This window comes from Bos indicus, chromosome 18 (genome assembly GCF_029378745.1).
Source record: "Bos indicus isolate NIAB-ARS_2022 breed Sahiwal x Tharparkar chromosome 18, NIAB-ARS_B.indTharparkar_mat_pri_1.0, whole genome shotgun sequence".
Lineage (NCBI taxonomy): Eukaryota > Metazoa > Chordata > Mammalia > Artiodactyla > Bovidae > Bos > Bos indicus.
Window position 1 is genome coordinate 39849858 of NC_091777.1, and position 22706 is coordinate 39872563.

At 37.8% G+C, this 22706-nt stretch overlaps 1 protein-coding gene across 7 annotated transcripts in view; it reads left to right on the plus strand.

Moving 5' to 3' along the window:
• Positions 1 to 22706, plus strand: part of AP1G1 (adaptor related protein complex 1 subunit gamma 1) — a 102369-nt gene that overhangs the window by 26637 nt on the left and 53026 nt on the right. For all 7 annotated transcript variants that reach the window (XM_070770860.1, XM_070770862.1, XM_070770861.1 and 4 more), the window contains one exon: positions 16577 to 16780. In XM_070770860.1, the coding sequence (XP_070626961.1) occupies positions 16577 to 16780 (204 nt within the window). The remainder of the gene's footprint in view (positions 1 to 16576; positions 16781 to 22706) is intronic.

Consider the following 22706-nt stretch of genomic DNA (forward strand, 5'->3'; position numbering starts at 1 on the left):
CCTCTTCGCTTTCTGCCATAAGGGTGGTGTCATCTGCGTATCTGAGGTTATTGATATTTCTCCTGGTAATCTTGATTCCAGCTTGTGCTTCATCCAGCCCAGCATTTCACATGAGAGTACATCTTACCCTTTAGGGCATATCTTTAAAAAAATTAAGATTTAATTTGAAGCATTTTGTGACCGTTTTTGATAATTGAGGCCTCTATGGTATATCTTTGCTAATATTAGGGTTAAGAGAGTGAAAAATTGCTTTTTATTTTATTTGTGTCAAATTGATCATGTTCATCTGTCATAGTTTATTTCGCCTTTATTACTTTTCATATGAATTAAGGTGACTGAATTGTTCAGTAGGCATATTTACATTTGTATATATCTAATTTTAAAATCTCAGGTTTGGTGAGTTTTGCTTATGGATAATTAAGTATAAAAGAAGATTCCTATAACACTGACAGTTGAGGGCCAATTGAGCTTAAGATCTCATAGAGGGATACCAGGTGACTGCTTAGACAGGGTGTGGTAATATCCTAATGTGGTCACACATTTCACAGCCTTCCCCTTGAAGATCCAGAAATTGCATTTTAGTATTTCACCTAGGAATGATTCATCCTGATCAGACTCACTGGTGTGTAAGTTAGGATAACAGTGTTGTAATTCATAAGGGGTTATACTTTTCTATTGAATTACCTGTATCTACTTTGTGGGGTCCTCTGTTCCTTGTATGGAGGTGTTTGGGAGGCAAGGTGCTTCAGAAGGTGATTAATAATCAGAAAGTTGCATTGTGAGCCTGAAACCAGATCCTATAAAGTTTGATGGGCTTGAGTGTTTTATCATTCTAGGCCAAGGTGAAACTTGAAAGAACTCTCCCTGTCTGACAATGATGTTTTGCCTCTCCAGAGACCAAAATATTTATCCCCAGATTTAATCTCTTCTATTCAAACAGTGATTTATTAACACTGGCCACCCCTTTTTCTTTACTCTGTAGAACATTTCCTTTCTATGAACACATTTCTTCATACAGGAGAAATAGATGTGTGCTGCTTCCCCCTCCCTGCCCACTTTACCCCAAAGAAAGAAAACCACAAGAACACAGACAGTGAGAGAGCACAGCCAAGTCAGATTAATGACAGGTAGTGTCTGTAATCGAGAGGGAAATGGCACCCCACTCCAGTATTCTTGCCTGGAAAGTCCCATGGGCGGAGGAGCCTGGTGGGCTGCCGTCTGTGGGGTCGCACAGAGTCGGACACAATTGAAGCGACTTAGCAGCAGCAGCAGCTGCAGTGTCTGTAAGATACATTGTAAAGTAAAAATCTGGTTGAAGCATAATACTGTTGATTAGTTTGGTTTAAGTTTCTTACTATTAAGCTTTCTTACTATTTTGGTCATGGTATTTTTGCAAGTTTTAAATATACTAAAGCAATTCAAATATACATATGAGATAAAAATCTGAAATAGGGGTTTTGTGTGGGGTGTAATTTGAAAGTATAGGTCATATGGAGAGTGTGTGAGAGAAACATGGCAACTTCTTTTGGAGGGTTTTGCCCAGGGTTAATTTGGGTCCCTTGAGCACTCTCAGACATACTTACAAGTCTGTGATTGGTGGTAAAGTTAATAGAAATTTTATTTCTTTTCTTACTGTTTATCAAGAAAGATTTCAAGTACAGTGGGTGGCTAGAAAAGGAGATAATTTTCATATTGAAAAATCACTTTTAACTTGGGATTTCTTTTTAGATTTAGAGCTCAAATACCTTTAAGTTTAGAGGAAGCAGAATCAGATAGCAGTGGGAATCCCACCCTTTATGTATTTGACTGTTGGCTGTCAGCTCAGCGCTCACAGCCAGAGTGTGTGAGGTCAGGAGTGGGAAGAAAGTTAAATAAGTATGATAGAATAGAGGACTGGGTCAAGTCCTGATGCCTTTTCTATAGCTGTTAGTGAGGATCCAGTGCACGTTATTTTGTATTCTCTGGAAAGGACAAGTACATTTTCTTTAAATAAGGCTCTTCTACTCTTCAGAATTCAATAAATGCATTATTTATTCAGTTCCTACTCTTTAAGGCAAGGGGAATATAAGGATTAATAAAATAATCAAGAATCAGGCTTTAGGGAGCTTATATGTGAGTGGGAAAAATAAGTATTTCAGAGAAAAAAATAGATGTGATCATGGCTTGGAGATGGTATTGATGGTTTTATCCCACAAAGGGTTTTGTGGAAACTTTGGAAAGTAACTATTTTCCCCATTTTAGGGATAAGATTTAGGTGAATTGGAACATTTGCAGTCTTTTTTTTCCCTGGTCTCTTCTACTATTTAAAAATTTTCTTTTCTATATGAAGCATTTATAGTTTTGATTACTTTGATATGTAAAATAATACTAATTTAGTTTTAAGCTTCAAAACCCAATTTTGTTTAACCATTTTGGATAAAAATTTTTCCAAAATGAATTTCATACTTCCTTTTTTGTTTTCATCCTTATTTATCAAATTATTAAATAGAATACATTTATTAAAAATAGAATACGTTAATAAAACAGAACACATTAATAAAATAGAATACATTTGTCCACAGCTCCTGTTCCTTAACAAATCAGACTTAATTTTTTTGTGTTTGTTTTTCATCCTTGTCGTAATAAGTGTTTTACTTTTTATTTTTAGTTTTTAAAAAGATAACAAAGAGGGACATTTAATTTTGAAAATATGTGCAAGCATGTACATATAAAACATGTGGATGTTTAGGCATTGACTGAAACCATTGAAATACTAAATGTGTTAGACGTAACAAGAGAAATTGACAAAACATAATCATGGTAATAGACTTAAATATATCTTTCTCAGTCTTTGATGGATCAGGTAGTTAAATGAATGAGAGTGGACAGTATTTGAACTATATAATTTTTAGAAATTGGTTATTCCATGGATACTGTTTTATTTTCATGTAACTGTTAGCTTTAGTCTTTAGGGCAGCTTTATTGAGATATACACAAAATTGTATATATTTAATGTATAATTTGGGCTTCCCTTGTGGCTCAGTGGTAAAAAATCCGCCTGCCAGTGCAGGAGAGTTGGGTTTGATCCCTGGATTGGAAAGATACCCTGGAGAAGGAAATGGCAACCCACTCCAGTGTTCTTCTCTGGGAAATCCCATGGACAGAGGAGCCTGGCAGATTACAGTGCATGGGTTGTGAAGAGTTGGACACAATTTAGCGACTAAACAACAATGTATATGATTTGATGAGTTAGGATATAACTTTATATTCAGTTTTTTTCTACCTTCTGCCTTAAATGTTAAATGTTGATCTTTATAAGCCATTCCTTGATGAGCCATGGTCTTATTTTAAAAAACTGAATATGGTACTGTTTTTATTAATATTCTTAGGACTTCAGGGAGAGTTGAAGACTTTTTACTAGCACACTAAGTATCCTCAGACTGCTATGCTGTGTGTGTGTCTTAAGTGTGTATAAGATAAATGCTTTAATTTTGGATTTTTAAAAAAAAAAGTTGTAAATCAAGGTAATTATTGTGGAAGTCAAAGGTAGAGATTTATCAGTGATTTGGTTTTTTCCTTTTTGATTAATCATCTATAATTTTTAATAAGAGAAATCGATAAAGGGTACAAGCTTTTTTCTAGATTGTGGAATTTTTAGAATATTTGTATTTTTTAGAGTACAGCAAGAGCTGTCCTCTTAACAAATTTTCAGTTGCACAATATAATATTGTATAGGCACTGTATCGGAGAAGGCAATGGCACCCCACTCCAATACTCTTGCCTGGAAAATCCCACGAATGGAGGAGCCTGGTAGCCTGCAGTCCATGGGGTCGCGAAGAGTCGGTCACGGCTGAGCAACTTCCCTTTCACTTTTCACCTTCATGCATTGAAGAAGGAAATGGCAACCCACTCCAGTGTTCTTGCCTGGAGAATCCCAGGGACGGGGGAGCCTGGTGGGCTGCCGTCTATGGGGTCGCACAGAGTCAGACACGACTGAAGCGACTTAGCAGCAGCAGCAGGCACTGTATTGTTATAGCAGATCTCCAGAATTTATAAATCTTGCTATTAGGCTTTTGAATGCTTGCTTCAGTTAGATATAAGTTTTATTTGTTTTGCAACTGTTTTTTTTCTTCCCCTTGCTGTTAGGTGACAGTTTAACTATCATCAGTGTCCCTTCCCAAAACAACTTTCTCCTGGCTGCCATTCTCTTCAGTTTTTCCTCCAGTTTTCTAATTTGTTCTATTCTGGAAAAAGCTGAATAAGAACCTGCAAATAAAGTAGATGTTCTGGGTCGATATGTGTTTATGTGAATCTCTCTGTTGGCTGCATGAGATTATAAAAATGTGTTTTGGATTCTCAGCTATGTTCTGTATAGCTGAGTCATTACTATACATTATATTCTTACGTTTTTATTTTAAAGGATAGAGTTATTGTTTTTTATGATAGGTGTTTAAGCTGTTATATGTTGAGGAATCTCATGGTTTTTGAGTATTTGAAAAGCAAGTAAACACTTGGAAAAAATAAGGAAATCTACATCATAATTAAAGTAGGTAATGTGGTCTACAGCATTCATTACATATGTCTAATACATGGATGTATTTGAATCTAATTTTTAGAAATATTTCAGATATAAAGCACATGGAAAATAATAATAAACATTCATTTACCTACTGCCTAGTCCAAGAAGTAAAATACCACCAATGTAGCTGAAGCTTCCTGTGTACTACCCCAGTCAGAGTCCCCTCTTCCCCAGATGATTGTCTTTGGCATACACATTCTTATTCTTTTACTGCATTTTCACAGTTGAGGTATGTTTTAGGTGTACAGTAAAGTGATTCAACAGTACATATACTCCCTTTTTTTTTTTTTAATATTTATTTATTTGGCTGCCCCAGGTCTTGGTTGCGGGATATAGGATCTGTTTCCCTGACCAGGGATTGAACCCAGGCCCCTGCAATGGGAGCACAGAGTCTTAGACACTGGACCCCCAGGGCAGTCCCCAGTTACACATATACTCTTACTGTATTTTTGTAGTAGATCTAAAGAACACATACTTTAATGTCTTTTAAACTTTTATAAATATTAATGCTGTGTGTCTTTCTGCGACTTGTTTTTACTCAAGATTATTTTATTCAGGGATGATTTGTTCATGTAGCCAACATTTGTTTAGTGATTACTATGTGCTAGGCACTTTGCTAAGACTTTTATGTGTATTCTGGTTTGTTTCTTGTAACAATCCATTGAGGTAGATACTCTCCCCATTTTACAGATGAGGAAACTGGATTCTGAGAGATTAAGACATTTACACAAGGACACAGCTAATAGGTTGTGGAGCTGGCATATAAACCTAGGTAATTTTATGTTGTTTTAAACAGTGATAGGGTCATTGAATAAGGGTACATCATCTCTTATCAGTCCTGAAATTGCCAAAAGACGTTCTTCATAATTCTTTTTGGTGTTAAAGTCTGATCTGACCAGATGCGAGGCTGTTTATAGTATTTATTTCTCTCCTTGGTGTGAATATTCTTATGTGTTACTGCAGAAATATTGTTTGATAATAGAACAGATGCTCCAGACCTAATGGGCAAATTATAACGTATTGTGTAGGTACTATATTACCTTTCTAAAATCCAGAAAATTTATTTCAGTTCTCCCCTAAAGGTTTTGAATGAGTACTGGTACTGTGCTATGTAGGGGCTTCCCAGGTGGCTTAGTGTTGAGAAATCTACCTGTCAGTGCAGGAGATGCAGGAGATGAGGGTTTGATCCCTGGGTCAGGAAGATCCCTAGAACAGGAAATGTAACTCACTCCAGTATTCTTGCCTGGAAAATTCCATGGACAAAGGAATCTGGCAGACTACAGTCTATGGGGTTGCAAATGCGTCGGACAGGACTGAGTGAATAAACGACTGTGCTACAAACCTCTTTCTACATATGTATGGGATTTTGGATTTGTTTGATTCAGAAATCGCTCAAAAAGAAAAAAATGTCTACATATATTGAGTTAGTTTGGCCATGACAATATTTGGCTTATCATAAATACAGTGTTCTGTCATTGATTAGCAATTTTTGCCTTTTATTATGTGGCTGGAATTTAAAAATCTGTTTTCTTCAGTAGACTTTGAGATCTTAAGGATAGAGGCTATGTCCTTGCCAGTCCCTAGCACCTATTACAATGCCTGGCATAGCAAAGGCTCAGCAAATATTTGTTCAATGAGTGATTGGCACTTACTGGTATAACATGTTTCCCTGTTACTTAGGTCATCTCTGGGGTAGTGTGACTAAGTGAATTGAACAAGGAAGAAAAAGAAGAGGTACATGAAGCTAACTTCTGATTCTGTATTTTTTACATTTTCCCTTTCCATTTTGAAATGGGTTTAAATGATGCTTATGTTGATGTGTTGATGTTGTTTATGATATTGTAGTCTCTGTTTTATAAATGGGCCTTCAGCTATTCAACTTTTTTTGTTGTTGTTCATTTTCTGTTTAAAGACCTTGATCTTGCTGCTTTTTCAGTTCAGAATTCTCAAACTTAATGTTAAGTATAGTATATCATATTTTGCTCATTATTAAAGTTTGGTTTAACTTATTTTTTCCTTGTACAGAATTACCTGACTGTACAAGCAGTCAATTGAAGAGGCTACCTTTGATTTGTAAAGAATGATGCTTTTAAAATAGACAGACTGAAAATAGAATGATATGTAGTATGATCATTAAATATTTGTTCTCATAGATTTTTAAAGCTGATTCAATACTCTTTATTATTTATTTTAATTTTTCAGTTTTCAGTATTCAGTATTTATTCAATACCCTTATTTTACTGCTGAAAGAGAGGCTGAGAGAAGTCAAGTGGCTTGCTGTAGGTAGTTGGGCCACCAAGGGTGGTTAAGTACTAGGATCTTCTTTTTACTGTTTTGGCACTAACATTTCTTTTAAATCTGTTCTTTATAGACACTGTGTCTGAGGGATATTCAACATGTTAAGAGTTTTTGTTTGAACGATTTAAGAAGTTTCTTATTCAAAATATAAAACCATAGTCGCTAAGGTTTATTAATATAAGAAGACTTGGGGAGCAGGCAAGAGGAGAGGCTAGCTTACTGGGCCCAATTCTCTTCCCCAGTAATTTTTCCTTCACTTGTAATTCTTTGACTTCAGTTACTGTTGCTTCCAGTGCATAGTTGCTGTGGTGTGACTCCCTCCTTTTGGTGCCTTGGCCAAAACACAGACATGACATTTTGTTTTTCTCAATTTTTAGAATAGACCTTCTTACATATCTAAGGTAGAAATAAAGAGAAATACAAGTTCTCAAAGATTTGTCCTTGGCCTTCTCCACGTATATAAAGCATTACCCTCTTAGTCTCAGTTCACTTGTTTAGAAGTCCAAAATGGCTGTAGCTTGACAGGCACCCTTTCTGAACTGCCTGGGTTTGAAAAGTACCAGGTGCTTTTCAACCTGGTACTCAAGTCTATGGAGCTTAGCTCAGTAGAGCCCCTGTTAGTTCCCTGTCCCTCATAAGCCCCATTTTTCTATGATAAATTCCTAGATGTAGGATTGCTGGGTCGTATGATAAGTGTATGTTGTAAGTTTATATGAAACTGTCAAACTGTTTTCCAGAGTGGCAGTACCATTTTGCTTGCCTTCCAGCACTGTGTGAAAGAGAGTTCCAGTTGCTTTGCATCCTCTCCAGCACTTGGTGTGTTAGCCATTCTAATAGGTGTATGTTGTTGCTGTTAAATCGTTAAGTTGGGTTCAACTCTTGTGATGCCATGGACTATAGCCTGCCAGACTCCTCTGTCCGTGGGATTTCCCAGGCAAGAAAGTTATCTTATTGTGGTTTTAATTGGTATTTTTCTAATGCTTAATGTAGTTGAGCATCTTTTAAATATGCTTATTTACTTTTCTTATAGCTTTTTGGTAAAGTGTCCATTTTTAACTGTTTTGAGAATTGTGTCTGTGTTCTAGATAAACACACCCCTTGTTGATATGTGATTTGCAAATATCCCAGTCTGTAACTTGTCTTTTCATTTTCTTAACAGTGTTTTTCATAGTGTAAAAGTTGTGTATTTTTTATAAAATCCAGTTTTATCATTTTTTTTCTTTTATGGATTGTGCCTTTGGTATAACCTCCAAGAACTCTGCCTAACCCTAGGTCATGAAGGTTTACTCCTTTGTCCTTTAAAAGTTCTATAGTTATATGTTTTCTATTTAGATCTAGGATCCATTTTGAGTTAATAAGGTGTGAGAGTTAGATCAAGGTTCAGGTTTTTTTCTTTCTCTTTTTGCATGTGTATGTTCAGTTGTGATATGCATTAAGTTGTTCATACTAATACCTAATTATCCTTTTAATGTTTGTTATAATATCTCCTTTCATTCCTAATATTGGTAATTTGTATTGTTTCTCTTATTGTCTGGCCAGAGGTTTATCAGTTTCATTGATTGTTTCTAACAACAAGTTTTTGGCTTCATTGACTTTTTTTTGTTTTTAATTTCATTGATTTGTTTATTGTTTACTTTTTTCTAGTTCTTTTGGGTTATTTTTATTTACTTTTTAGCTCCCTGACACTCAAATTCATGAAGCGTTCCATTTTTGGGGGGCTTCCCCAGTTGGTAAAGAATCCGCCTGCAATGTAGGAGACCCCAGTTCGATTCCTGGGTCTGGAAGATCTTCTGGAGAAGGGATGGAGTACCCACGCCAGTATTCTTGGGCTTCCCTTGTGGCTCAGCTGGTAAAGAATCCACCCGCAATGCGGGAGAACTAGGTTTGATCCCTGGGTTGGGAAGATCCCCTGGAGAAGGGAATGGCTACCCACTCCAGTATTCTGGCCTGGAGAATTCCATGGATTGTATAGTCCATGGGGTTGCAAAGAGTCGGACACATCTGAGTGACTTTCACTTTACTTCCCTGACCAGGGTTGACCAGGGGTTGAACCCATGCCCTCAGCAGTGAAAGTAAGGAGTCCTAACCACTGGACCATGAGGGAATTCCCTCCAGTTTTTTTTAAAGTAGAACCTTAGCTGTTAGATTGTTGACATGTAAGTCCTTAATGCTATGCATTTCCCATTAACCACTGCTTTAATGTATACCCCAGATTTTGATGTGTGTTTATGTTTTTGTTCAGTTCGGTATGTTTACTAATTTCCCTTGATACTTCCTTTTTCACCCATGCATTATTTGGGAATGTATTGTTTAATTTCAAGGTAGATGGAGAGTTTTCCAGTTAGCTTTTAATTCCATTATGGTCAGAGGCCTTTTTTTTTTTTTAACTTCCATTCGTTTAACTTTATTAACTTTTTTTTTTTGGCTGTGTGGCTTGTGGGATCTCAGTTTACCAACCAGCAATTGAACCCCAGACAGTGAAAGCGCCGAGTATTAATCATTGGACTACTATGGAATTCCCTAACTTTTTCCCCCAAATGGTCTAGGACATGGTCTGTCTTGGTGAATGTTCTGTAATTAAGAAGAATGTACATTCTGTTGTTGGTTGGGGTGTTCTGTAGATTATTCGTTAGATCCAGTTAACAGTGTCATTCAAGTTTTTTGTTTTATCCTTGGAGAACATGGTGAAGTCTCTTAACTATAATTGAGGATTTGTTTATTTTTCCTTTCATATCTGTCACTTTTTGTCTCATATATTTTTTAACACTATTGTTGAGTATGTTTGCAATTGGAATTGTTATATTTTCTTGGTGAATTCACATCAAGCAGTGAGAGGATAGGGAGAGATTACTGCCTGCTCGTAGGGTCTCAGCTCCTCTGGTCGAGAGGAGTTTCCCTTTTCCGGTTTTTAGGTGCCTGCCTGGAGGGTACTGCCATTGCTTTTTTGCAGCAGCCACCAGCGGTATTACCCCGGGGCAGGGGAGAGGGAAGGAAAACATGAAACAGAATTTCTTCCTTTGTCCTTTATCTTTCTTTTCCTGCTCCTTGGACCAGAAGGAGAGGGTTTTTCTTAGAACTTCTTCTCTGTACCCACTGAGCACTTCCAGATTTGGGGCTTCCCTTGGGTACAAGCTGGGCAACACTGGAGGAAAATGACAGCTTCTTGCCAGTTTGATGTAGCTTCAAATTCCTCTTGCTTTCTTTAGTCTGCTCACTGTCATTTGCTTTGCAGAGTCCTCAGGTAGCTGTGGCGTGTACTTTTTCTAGGATTTATAGTTGCATTCAGAAGGAGAGAGGCAGGACTCCATGGAGTGTTGTTTACTCCCATTTTCACTGGAACCGGAACTTTTTGTTTAGTTTTGTTCTTAGAATATATTCTGAAATATACTAAATCCTTTACTTTTTCATTCATGCCTGTGTAAACCAAAAAAAAGAGTTTCAGTAAACAAGTGTTTCCTGCCATCAAGCCATCAGCCACTGCTGCTACTGCAGCCATCTGGTGGTGTACCCTAAAGGGAATTCAGGATGGAGAAGAGAGAATACTGGCAGATAAGATGCGGATCAAAGGAATGACTTCAATAAACCCAGACTCTGGCATTTTCACACACACAGAAAAGCACTAAAATCATTAACTTGAGATGTCTGGTTTTTGTGATTAGCAGTCATCTTGTGATGTTTGTTTGATTACATGTTTTTGGTTTTTTTGCCTCCCGCTGGTCAAAACTCATATGTCCTGGCTCCTCCCTTATCTCTTTGGAAGGTTCCCTCTGATCTGTCTGTATCCGTGGCCTATAGTGAAAGTGAAGTCGCTCAGTCATGTCCGCTCTTTGCAACCCTGTGGACTGTAGCCCACCAGGCAAGAATACTGGAGTGGGTTGCCATTTCCTTCTCCAGGGGGTCTTCCCGACCCAGGGATTGAACTTGGGTCTCCTGCACTGCAGGCAGACTCTTCACCATCTGAGCCACTAGGGAAGCCCTGAGCTATGCTGCTGCTGCTGCTGCTGCTAAGTGACTTCAGTCATGTCAGACTCTGTGTGACCCCACAGACAGCAGCCCGCCAGGCTCCTCCGTCCCTGGGATTCTCCAGGCAAGAACACTGGAGTGGGTTGCCATTTCCTTCTCCAATGCATGAAAGTGAAAAGTGAAAGGGAAGTCGCTCAGTCGTGTCTGACTCTTCGTGACCCCATGGACTGCAGGCTACCAGGCTCCTCCATCCACGGGATTTTCCAGGCAAGAGTACTGGAGTGGGTTGCCATTTCCTTCTCCAGGGCGTCTTCCCGACCCAGGGCTTGAACTTGGGTCCTCAGCACTGCAGGCAGACTCTTCACCATTGGAGCCACCCGGGAAGCCCTGAGCTATAGTTTTCAGTAATTCCCCGAATAAAACATAGTTCTCAACTTTTTATGTCGTGCATTTTTTCAGTTGACACCTATTAAGATATTTTCTTGTGATACAGAAAGAAATCAAGTAGTAGTAAGTTGTCACAGCCCAAGGGAAAAAAATCTTGTGTTTCTCTAAGCTAGAGGCAGCCTAGTATTGGAGGAAGAGTGCTGAATGGGGGAATCATGAGATATGAGTAAGGCTAGTGACTAATTCTGTGACCTTGTACGAGGTAGTTAACATCCTGAATCCTCCATTTTCTCCCCCTAGCATTTACAAAGCTAAGGGCATTGAGACTTCGCTGGTGGTCCAGTGGTTAAGACTCCACACTTCTAATGCAAGGGACCATCCCTGGGTGGGGAACTGAGATCCCATATGCCTCACAGTGTAGCGAAAAAAAAAAAATACTAGAGAAAAAAGCTAGTGGCATGAACTATATTTCTGTGACTCTGAGGCTGATAGCTGAGAAGTTGCTCAAGGTAACTTGTTTTTCTCTCAGCTGTCTTAAACTTCTGTGATTTCCCCCGTATTTTGGGACTAGATTTAGGCTTTTTCTGATAGTCTTTGTTGGCTTTGTAGAGGTCTTATAGAGAGAAGTTACTTACTAGCAGAGTATAACCATTGATATTGATTTTTTTAAAGTAGTTTTATTTATTTCTTTATTTGGCTTTGCTGGGTCTTCGTTGCCGCATGGGCTTTTCTCTAGTTGCAGAGAACGGGGGCTACTCTCTGGTTGTGGTGTACGGCCTTCTCTTGCAGAGGCTTCTTTTATTGCTGTGCACAGGCTCTAGGGTGCACGGGCTTCAGTAGGTGCAGTTCCCAGGCTCGAGAACACGGGCTCTGTAGTTGTGGCGCGTGGGCTTAGTTGCTCCGCGGCATGTGGGATCTTCCTGGATCAGGGATGGAACCTATCTCCTGCACTGGCAGGCAGATTCTTTACCACTGAGCCACCAGGGAAGCCCTTGATTGATTTTAGATGTCTCTTGTTCCCCACACACCAAGTTAAGGTTAACAGTAAATAAGATTCTTTTTGAAAATGCAATTACTGGGCTTTAGACGGTCAACACCTGATTTTACATTTGGTTCTTGATCTTTCAGAGCTGTAATATCTTTACACTTTTCTTAGTTTATTTAGCTGTGTTGAAAGTAAGTATGTAGTACATTGATTTTGCTTACCTTTAGATTTTGTTTTGTCCTAAAGTCATTGATATTTATGATTATTGTGAAAGTAGTAGTTCTTTATATGGACCTCTATTAATATTTTTTGTTATGAAAATTTTAAGGACTTAGATGCCTTGCTGAAGCCTTTTGATTTTTAAAAAGCTTTTGGTGATGAACAATTTCTAATACACAAGAAAATAGAGAATAATATAATGTATTGTCATGTATTCATCATATACCTTCATCAGTAATCAACATTTGCCCATTTTGTTTCATTTTTACCCCCTCCTGTTCTCTTTCCTTGATGTTTTTCCCCCCGAGAGTATTTTATTTATTTATTTATTTTTAGTTCTACTTATTTATTGCTATCACCCCATCTCCTTCCACCTTCCTCATGCATGTTCAGTCGTGTAGCCCCATGGACTGCAGCCTGCCAGGCTCTTCTGCTCATGGACTTTTGCAGGCAAGATTACTGGAGTGGGTTGCCATTTCCTTCTCCACCCTGGGAGTACTTTAAAACAAATCCTAGCAATCATATAATTTCACATAGATACAATATTTATTTTTGAAGTACTGGGAAGAACTTCTTGCATCTTAATACCAGGTTTAAGTGCCTAGCTCTGTCACTTGCCAGCTTTGTGACCTTAAGTGTTGAATAGTTGCTCTGAGACCAAGTTTCCTCAAAGGCAAAGTGAGGATAGTGATTTTCCATCCTTATTTTAAAATGATGTAAGGGACAAATGAAATAATGAAGATAATAAACGTAAAAGTGCTTTGTAAGCTACAGACATTAACCTGCAAATAGTTCTATTAAAAAGTGACAAAATGGGTTTAGCCAAGCGCAGGCAGCTGGAGGGGCGCTGCTGAACTGATCTGCTGAGCCTGTTGCTTCCACTGCCGACCAGTGCTCTGTGACCTGCGACTCCAGATCCCTTTTAGATTGGCCTAGGCGCTCCAGGCCCCGTCCTGGCGGTGCGTCCGGGGGATGAGCAGCGGGCAGCAGGCCAGTGGGGCCCTGTCTGGAGCAAGGTGCTGTGGAGCGACACGGCCTGGGAAGACAAGGATGAATTTTTAGATGTGATCCACTGGTTCTGACAGATCATTGCTGTGGTCTTAGGTGTCATTTGGGGAGTGTTACCACTGCGAGGTTTCTTGGCAATAGCTGGGTTCTGCCTGATCAACGTGGGTGTCGTGTACCTCTACTTCAGCAACTACCTGCAGATGGACGAGGAAGAATATCGCGGCACGTGGGAGCTCACAGAAGAAGGGTTTATGACATCGTTTACCTTGTTCATGGTCACCTGGATCATCTTCTACACTGCCATCCACTATGACTGATGGTGCACGGCCTCACCTGCTCCCTGCCCGGTCCAGAGGACCCTTTTAGTCACAGCACAGAAGCATGATTGGTAGGGGCTCCCCAGCCACGTGGAACCGGGAAGACCTATGTTTCCTGGACCGAAAGTCAGCGTGTTGGGCGTCAGTGTCTTCTGCAAGGGTTGCAACCTGAAACTTTAGAGAACCATCCACCTTTTGGAGAAGCACTTTTGAACTGTCTATTGCCAACTGTTTCTTCTTGGAGACCATTGTGAGATATCTGTTTGCCGATTGGAGCTGTCCTTTAATTTGCTGCACCTCTGGATCTGGATGAAACATTAAATTGTCTTCCTTCTGCATCAGGTGTACAGTTTTTAAACTACCAATCATGGGCATTTCAAGTCTTCTGAAAACAGTATGGCAGTATGTGCATGGTCCATAGCATAGTACAGGCAGCATCTGATAACAGTTTTCATTGTAGAATGTTTTCAGATGTTTGAGTAAATCAGATCTTTAATTGAAAAAAAAAAATGACAAAATGGTATTATACAGGTAGTTTTGTATAGTTTAGGACACACAGTCTTAAGAGGGCCGGTATGCCGGAGCTTATCAATACCTAGGGAACTTTTCTGAATTCCTAACGTACCATCCCTACCTTGAGGATGATACCATAGTGAACTGATTGGAGTGGGATATCCTACGGGTTTATTAGATTAGAGCAACATGGAAGATTATTGGTTTAGGATTCCACAGCTAATAGGTACTGAAGGTGATTGTAATGATTGTCTAATTCTATAATTTTTATTAACATGGAGGTATAATATGTATAAAATAAAATGCACCTATCTTAAGTATACACTTCGGTGAATTTCATAAGTGTATACATCCATTTCTATCACCCCCAAAGATTTCCTTGCTGCCCAGTCCAGTCCCTCTCCCCACAGGTGATCATTGATCTCTTTTCCATCATTGTAGATGAGATGTGTCTTTCTTAAAGGTGTCATATAGGTGAAATCATACAATATGTGCTCTCTTGGTCTTACTTCTTTTGCTCAGCAGAATGTTTTTGAGACCCTTGTGGGTTGTGTATTGGTTCTGTTTTATTCTGACAAGTATACTTTTATATGGGTATGCCAGTCATGCTTCACCTGTTTATGAACATTTGGGTTGTTTCCAGTTTTTGGCAGTTATAAATGAAACTTCTTTGAACATTTTTGTTCATGTGTTGTTGAGAACACATATTTTCATTTCTCTTGGGTAAACACTGAGTGGATTTGCTGAATCATATGCTAAGTGTATATTTATATGAAATTGCCAAACTGTTTTCTAAAGTATTTGAGCTATTTTACATTCCCGTGAGCAATGTGTGAAAGTTCATTTGTTCTATATTATTGCTTAAAATTGCTTAAAATTATTGCTTAAAAAATAGGCATTCTAAGGGTGTAGAGTGATATCTCCTTAATAGTTTTAATTTACATTTCTCTGTTGACTGATGACATTAGCATCTTTTCATGTGCTTGTTGGCCATTCATATATTTTATTTTGAGAAGTGTCTAATCAAATCTTTTCCCCATTTTAAACTATGATTATTTTATTTTTGAGTTATAAGACTATGTATTCTAAATACAAGTCCTTTGTAAGATAGGATATAATGACATCTTTTGAAGGGTAAAAGTTCAAAATTTTTATGAAATCCAGATTATTAATTTTTCTTTTGTGCTTTGTTCTTATATATTAAATCATTGTTTAACCCACGTTTCCAAAGATTTCCTTCTGGGTCCCATTTTGAGTTAATTTTTGTATATTGTGTAAGGTTAGGGTGCAGGGTTAATTTTTATTTTTTCTCATGACACTAGTAGTCTTCTGGACAAAAAAATGTTGCCTACCATTTCAGTAAACACAGAATATTATGACTGTGAAGACATCAGCCTGTGCAGCTGCCCCTGATGGTGCACCTTGAGGGGAATTCTGGATGGAGAAAAATAGGATCCTGGCCCTGGATAGTTAAGATATATAGCAAAGGAATCATTTCAGTAAGCCCAGACTCTTGAATCTTGTCAAACATACAAAAGCATTAAAATTATTACTTTGAGATGTCAGTTTTTGTGATTAGCAGTCATCTTGTGATGTTCAACTACATGTTTGTTATTTTTTCACAGCAAAACCTATGTATCCTGGCTCCTCCTTACTTTGAAAGACCCATCTGAGAGGCTGTATTCTGGGCTATAGCCTTCACTAATAAAACATAATTCTTGGCTTTTAGGTTGTGCATGTTTTTCAGTTGACGGTTTTGTCTGCTGAGATTGGTTTATTGTTTTTTTTCCGCCACATTTTCAAAGAGTACTTAGGATATACTGAGATGATTATGTTTCTCAGATAGGTGTTTAAGTTTGATATTTGATCTTTTCTCCTGATCTCTTATTTTGTTGAGTTGAGCTTTGATTATGATATTCAGTATTCATCTCATACTTTGTTGAACTATGTTGAGTTTAACGACAGTTGAGCAGAAAATACCTATCTTCTTTAAGGTTAGGCATAGTCCTTTCGTTAATTTAAGGATTGTGTAAAGATTTGGCTTGATTTAGTTCCTAAGATATTTTGATATTAGTGATAGACTTTTCCTTGTTAGTGTATTTTATTTCTTACTTTGCTTTAGTTACCACTTAACATTTTTATTAGTGTTCTTTACATAAATTTAATGAATTGAGGGGTTTGTATGTAATTGCTTTGCTGGAACATTGTATTACTGGACTTAACAACTCTTAAATTCTTAAAAATCAGAAATGTGTGTGGAAAGTTGTGTGTATGCTTTTGGTAGCAAATAAATGTGAACATCTTTATTTAATGTCTTTCTATATCCAGAGGATGCCAGCCCCCATCAGATTGCGGGAGCTGATCCGGACCATCCGGACAGCCCGAACCCAAGCCGAAGAACGAGAAATGATCCAGAAAGAGTGTGCTGCAATTCGGTCATCTTTTAGAGAAGAAGACAATACATACCGGTGTCGGAATGTGGCAAAATTACTATATATGCACATGCTGGGCTACCCTGCTCACTTTGGACAGGTAGGCTGGGGTGAGACCACATCTAGCAAAGGGTGCTGTGCTCTGCTTAGTCGCTCAGTCCAGCTCTTTGTGACCCCATGGACTGTAGCCTGTCAGGCTCCTCTGACCGTGGGGATTCTGCAGGCAAGAAGTGGCTTGCCATGCTCTCTTCCAGGCTAACAAGGGTACTCTTATTTTAATGTCAGTAGGTCAGGGACTGTTAGTCTTTCCTGTCAAGGAGGACAGGATATTTTTGATGTCCCAGTAGTCTTATTATTATGGAACTGAGGGTAGAATTGAGAGAGAAAGCTGCTGACCTGGGAAGGCATGATATTGCCATCAATTGTCTTTTCCATTGGGAATCTCTGTAATTATGTGGATTAGAGTATGTTTTGATGGTGGCAGTGTGTTTAAAGATTGACTGGGATTAACTGGTAGGTTGTGATTGTTCTGTCACATATTCTGGACTATGATGAGTACACTTTTAAGAAAAGTTTACTAAATGTTTTCTTAATTCTTTTCTCAGTGCAGTAATATTATAACACTACCAACACTGTTGACAGTTGTGTTTAAGTAAAAGAAATTTGATGAATGCCAGGTAATGGCATTTAAGGATTTTGTCCTTAATCTCATTCCTTGATAGCTATAGCCACTGTGCAGGTCTGCCTCTTGTGTCACTCCCACACACAAACACATATTTATTAAAAAAAAAACAAAACACATATTGCTTGATACAGCCAGTCTGGGCCTGATAGTCTTGGTGATAAGTACTTTCTTCTTTCCACTTTTATACATGGTAAGGGAGATTGAGCTACAGAGAAGGGTGTAGTGGGTTGTTTTTTTATTCTTATGAATGCTATTAAATTTTATTTCACTTGAAAATTTAATTGTGTGCTAAGTAGTCTTTCTAAGGAAAAGACTGCAAAATTGAAAGAATGTAAAAAAAGTAAAATGAAAGAATGTGCAACACTAGGTACAAAGAGAAAAAATACCACCCATATTTGCATTATTCAACAATAATATTATTAATGTTTTGACATATTTGTCAGGAAAGATGGCCATCAGTTTATTTTCTGTTCAGCTCACTAACTTCAGTGGAAGAATATACCCGCACCATTGAGTTAAAAAAGTAATGGGATTGAATCTTCCCAGGCTGACTTGGGTGACTTTTATGCTCATTTTGGGGCAGGAAATGAGATCAGCCTCTCAAGAAATTCATGATTAAGAGTGGGAGAGTGTTAATTCCCCAAAGGAAAATTGAGGTATTAATATCTGAGGAAAGGACCAGATACTAGGCAATCAAAAGCAACAGCTGTCTCCTATAAATAAACATTATATGCTTTTGCCATATCAGAAATGGATCTAGGTGGTTATCCATGTAGCATGTGACATAATTAGTATAAAACAGATAGCTATTCATGTATTCTTGTTGGTTGATTTTAAGTAGACACATTAAGTTAGATAGTCAAGTGGAGGAAAGACTCCTAATCCTTCCACTCAGAGAGTGCTGCTGTTAACATCATGAGAACAGTAGATTTGTATACTCCTAAGGCTGTTCTTTAAAGACAAACTCTGAATTTAAAATCATAGGGTAGACTTTGGTGATATTTCATTTTGTACAGGAACTTTATATATATGTCTAAGATTCATTTCTATGACATATTTAAATAAAATATGTTTTCCGAGTCTATCTAGGCGGCATTTTTTAAAGAGAAACTACAGAGGTCGTTTTGAAAGGATTTGGTAGCCATGAGAGAAGGCTGTCTTGCCTCAAAATGAGAAAGTTTGAGCTTTAATAAAAGAGCAATAACTGGGGACTTCCCTAGCGGTCCAGCAGTTAAGACTCTCTGTGTCCACTGCAGGGGAGGTAGGTTTGATCCCTGGTTGGGGAACTAAGATCCCACATGCCATGTGGTGCAGCCAAAAAAAAAAGTAATAATTGTAGTTGAAACATACCAAATAAGTTTGTATCAATAGTTCATAATAATTAAAAAAATTTGAAAGCGTTATTGGCCGTTTTTGGAAAATACTAGGGAAATGACTTATTATTTTGAAAACTGGTAAAGAAAAAGAAAGAAACATTTATCCTGTCTTTTCTATCCAGTTGTTCCTTGTAAAATAATTATTGGTAAGTTCTTTCCGAAGGAACTATTGGTAATCCAATGGTATATATAGAGAAAGTTGCTCCTTAGAGGAATAGCCCAGCTAATAAATGAAGAAGGGATGGAAGAAGAATTAGGATATTACCATTTTCAACCCCTGATGATCATCAGTGCTGCTGATGTCACAAAAGAGATAAAACCACCAGCAATAATTAAAGCCTCCTGTTAAAAGTTCATATCACCACCTGTGAATTATATTTGCTAAATCAAAACAAAACTGATAAACGTGAATCTGATCAAGCCTCCTTGTCCATTTAAAAAGAGACATTTACAAGTGTTCATTGCTGTAGTTTCTAACAGGAAAGTATTGGGAACAATCTGTATGTCCACAAAGAGAATAGATAAGTTGTATATTCATAGGTGAAATACTCTATAGCAATGAACATGCCTGAACTGGAGCTTCTTGTCTGGATGTAGGTAATGTTCAGAAGATGTTGGGTGAAAAGGGCAGGAATACAATATGATACTTTGTGGAAAGTTTAAAGCATTCAAAAACAATTGTCTTTTTCACGTATAGCTAAGGACATATGACAAGACAGTGATCAACAGCAATTTTGAGTTTTGGTTACTCCTGGGATGAAGAGAGGGAACTTAGACTGAGGCAGACTATTCAGAGGGATTTAATTGAATTCATCATACTAAATTTTTAAAAATAAATGGGATAAAATGTTAAGATTTGTTGAAGCTTGTTGGTGGGTCAAATTTTTGAGTGAAATATTTCATAATAAATTTTCTCAGAGAAAAAAAAACGGGATACAACAGGAATGTTAATATGTATTTTCCTCTCAACCAGAAGAATGAAAAAGCAGGCCCTGGTTCATATAGATTTTATGTTGCCAGTCTGTATAGTGGTAAAGCAATTATAACCTTGTTCTTCAAACGTGTGTGTGTACACTAGAAAGTTATTTCTGAATATTAAAATGAAATAAAAGTAACTTTTAAAAAAGACCTAACCAATCAGTTGCAGATCCATTAATATTTACAATATTTTTTTAATTTTTATTTATTTATTTAATATAAATTTATTTAATTGGAGGTTAATTACTTTACAGTATTGTATTGGTTTTGCCATACATCAACATGAATCCGCCACAGGTATACATGTGTTCCCCATCCTGAACCCTCCTCCCTCCTCCCTCCCCATACCATCCCTCTGGGTTGTCCCAGTGCACCAGCCCCAAGCATCCAGTATCATGCATCGAACTTGGACTGGCAACTCGTTTCATACATGATATACATGTTTCAATGCCATTCTCCCAAATCATCCCCACCTCTCCCTCTCCCACAGAGTCTAAAAGACTGTTCTATACATCTTTCTAAATTCCATATATATGCGTTAGTATACTGTATTGGTGTTTTTCTTTCTGGCTTACTTCACTCTGTATAATAGGCTCCAGTTTCATCCACCTCATTAGAACTGATTCAAATGCATTCTTTTTAATGGCTGAGTAATACTCCATTGTGTATATGTATCACAGCTTTCTTTTTTTCCCCTAGTTTTATTTATTTATTTATTTTTAATTTGAATTTATTTATTTTAATTGGAGGCTAATTACTTTACAATATTGTATTGGTTTTGCCATACATCAACATGAATCCACCACGGGTGTACACGTGTTCCCCATTCTGAACCCCCCTCCCACTTCCCTCCCCATACCAATATTTTAATTGCATCTTTTCATCAAGATGAGTGTAAACATCATAAAGCTCGGTGTTAAAAGCAAGTGTCATGTGCATTTGACCTTTTGGGAAATTATTCTAAAAGCTGACAAAATGAGTGCAGCTTTTTTTAAAAGGGCAACCAGGTTAAATGTTGATAAAAGGCAGTATTTCTGCTTGGTTCAGAAAAATGTGACAAAGCCAGAAACTTGGTAAAATTATCCTTTTAAAAATTGTTTTGCAATTCAAAGAAAATTGGAGGATTGCATCTAGAAAAAGTATGTAGAAAATTAAGTTGTTAGGTTTTCCATCTAATCTACTCCCTCCAAATTTACTGTATTTGTTGTAAAGGGGGACAATGATTTCATTCCCTTAAGGCTTGTTGCTAATGACTGTCTGGAGTTTTGGAATGCTTCTGCTGAGAAAATATTCTGAGAAAAATTCAAGGATCAGCTGGAGATAATTAGTAGCTATTTGCCTTGAAGACATGGCATGTAGGACAACTGTTTGGGTGCTGTCTTCCTTGATGTGGCTGTTACCTTAGTGATGAGGAACTAGGCCCAGATGGTGAAACAACTGGCTTAGGTCTCTTAGCTAGAACCAGTCTTAGACTCAGCTCCTAACTCTGATTTCTTTCTCTTCCACTCTGTGTTATGTACAGAGAAACTTTTCTCAAATGTTTTCTTTCAATTACTAACCTGAATTTGGTGTCCTTCCTACCCTGTTTTCACAGTAGCTTGTGCATGACTGTCATGGTATATATATCATATTTTCTGATAAATATTCAAATGCTGGTTTTCTTTTGTGTGTCCTTCTAACAGTATCAGTGAGAATGACTGGTACATTGGTTTGGGCACAGCGGGAACTTACCAAATTAAAGCAAAACCACCAGTGACTCAGAACACTTGGAAAGTAAATATAAAAAAAATCAGTGAGTAGCGAAGAGTTGTCACAGTCAGCCCTTTGGCATGATAGTTGGGGAGAAAGGGAGAAGGTTGCTGTGGATAAGCAGGTATATTGAGGGTGTTGTTAACGGAGAAATTGATAGTAGGTGAGGAATACAAAATAACTCAGCAGAAAAAGCATAGCCTTCGTGGAGTATAGAGATAAGAAAGGAGTGTACTTAACAGGCTCCGACAGTAGCATCACAGATATTATAGATAGAATAGCACAGTAATTGCTCATGATTTTAAGTTATCTTTAAAAGGCTGATTGCTTCCATTTACTGAGTTATATTTGCATAGGGTTGTGGTCTTAAAATTTTGAAGACTTTTTCATGAAGTGATTCCAAGACTTAAATGCTTTTTTGAAACATATGTTGTTTAACTTTGGAGGGAGAACAAATTATTTCATCTTTTTTTTTTCCCCTGTTTAATTATAATGTTATTGTATTAACTTTTCTAACCATAAGTTCTCTTTGTCCTGCAGTTTTTTTCTCCCAGCCCAATATTATTCATCTTTGTAATAAACAATGACAGTTCACTGATGCAAAATTTAAAAGATACAAAAGGATATATGATGAAAACTATGCTTTCCATCCTCTTCCAGTCACTTAGTTTCCCTCCTTACAGGTGACTTGTGGTATTCATTTCTTGACTATATTTCCAGAGATACTTTATACATCTCCAGGCAGTGGACATATATATTCTTCAGTTCAGTTCAGTTCAGTCGCTCAGTCGTGTCTGACTCTTTGTGACTCCATGAATCGCAGCATGCCAGGCCTCCCTGTCCATCACCAACCCCTGGAGTTCACCCAGACTCATGTCCATAGAGTCGGTGATGCCATCCAGCCGTCTCATCCTCTGTCGTCTCCTTCTCCTCCTGCCCCCAATCCTTCCCAGCATCAGAGTCTCTTCCAGTGAGTCAACTCTTCACACGAGGTGGCCAAAGTACTGGAGTTTCAGCTTTAGCATCATTTGGTATATTCTTACCTCTTCCAAAATTATATTGTAACATACTGTTTGCACCGTTCACCTACTAATCCATTGTGAAGATTAGTCCATACCAGTATATAACGAGCTTCCTTGTACATATTTTTTTCCAGCTTTGCTGACATGTTCATGGTAGTAAATCCAGCATGGTATTCCATTTATGTATGAATCATAATTTATTAAACTGATGTCTTA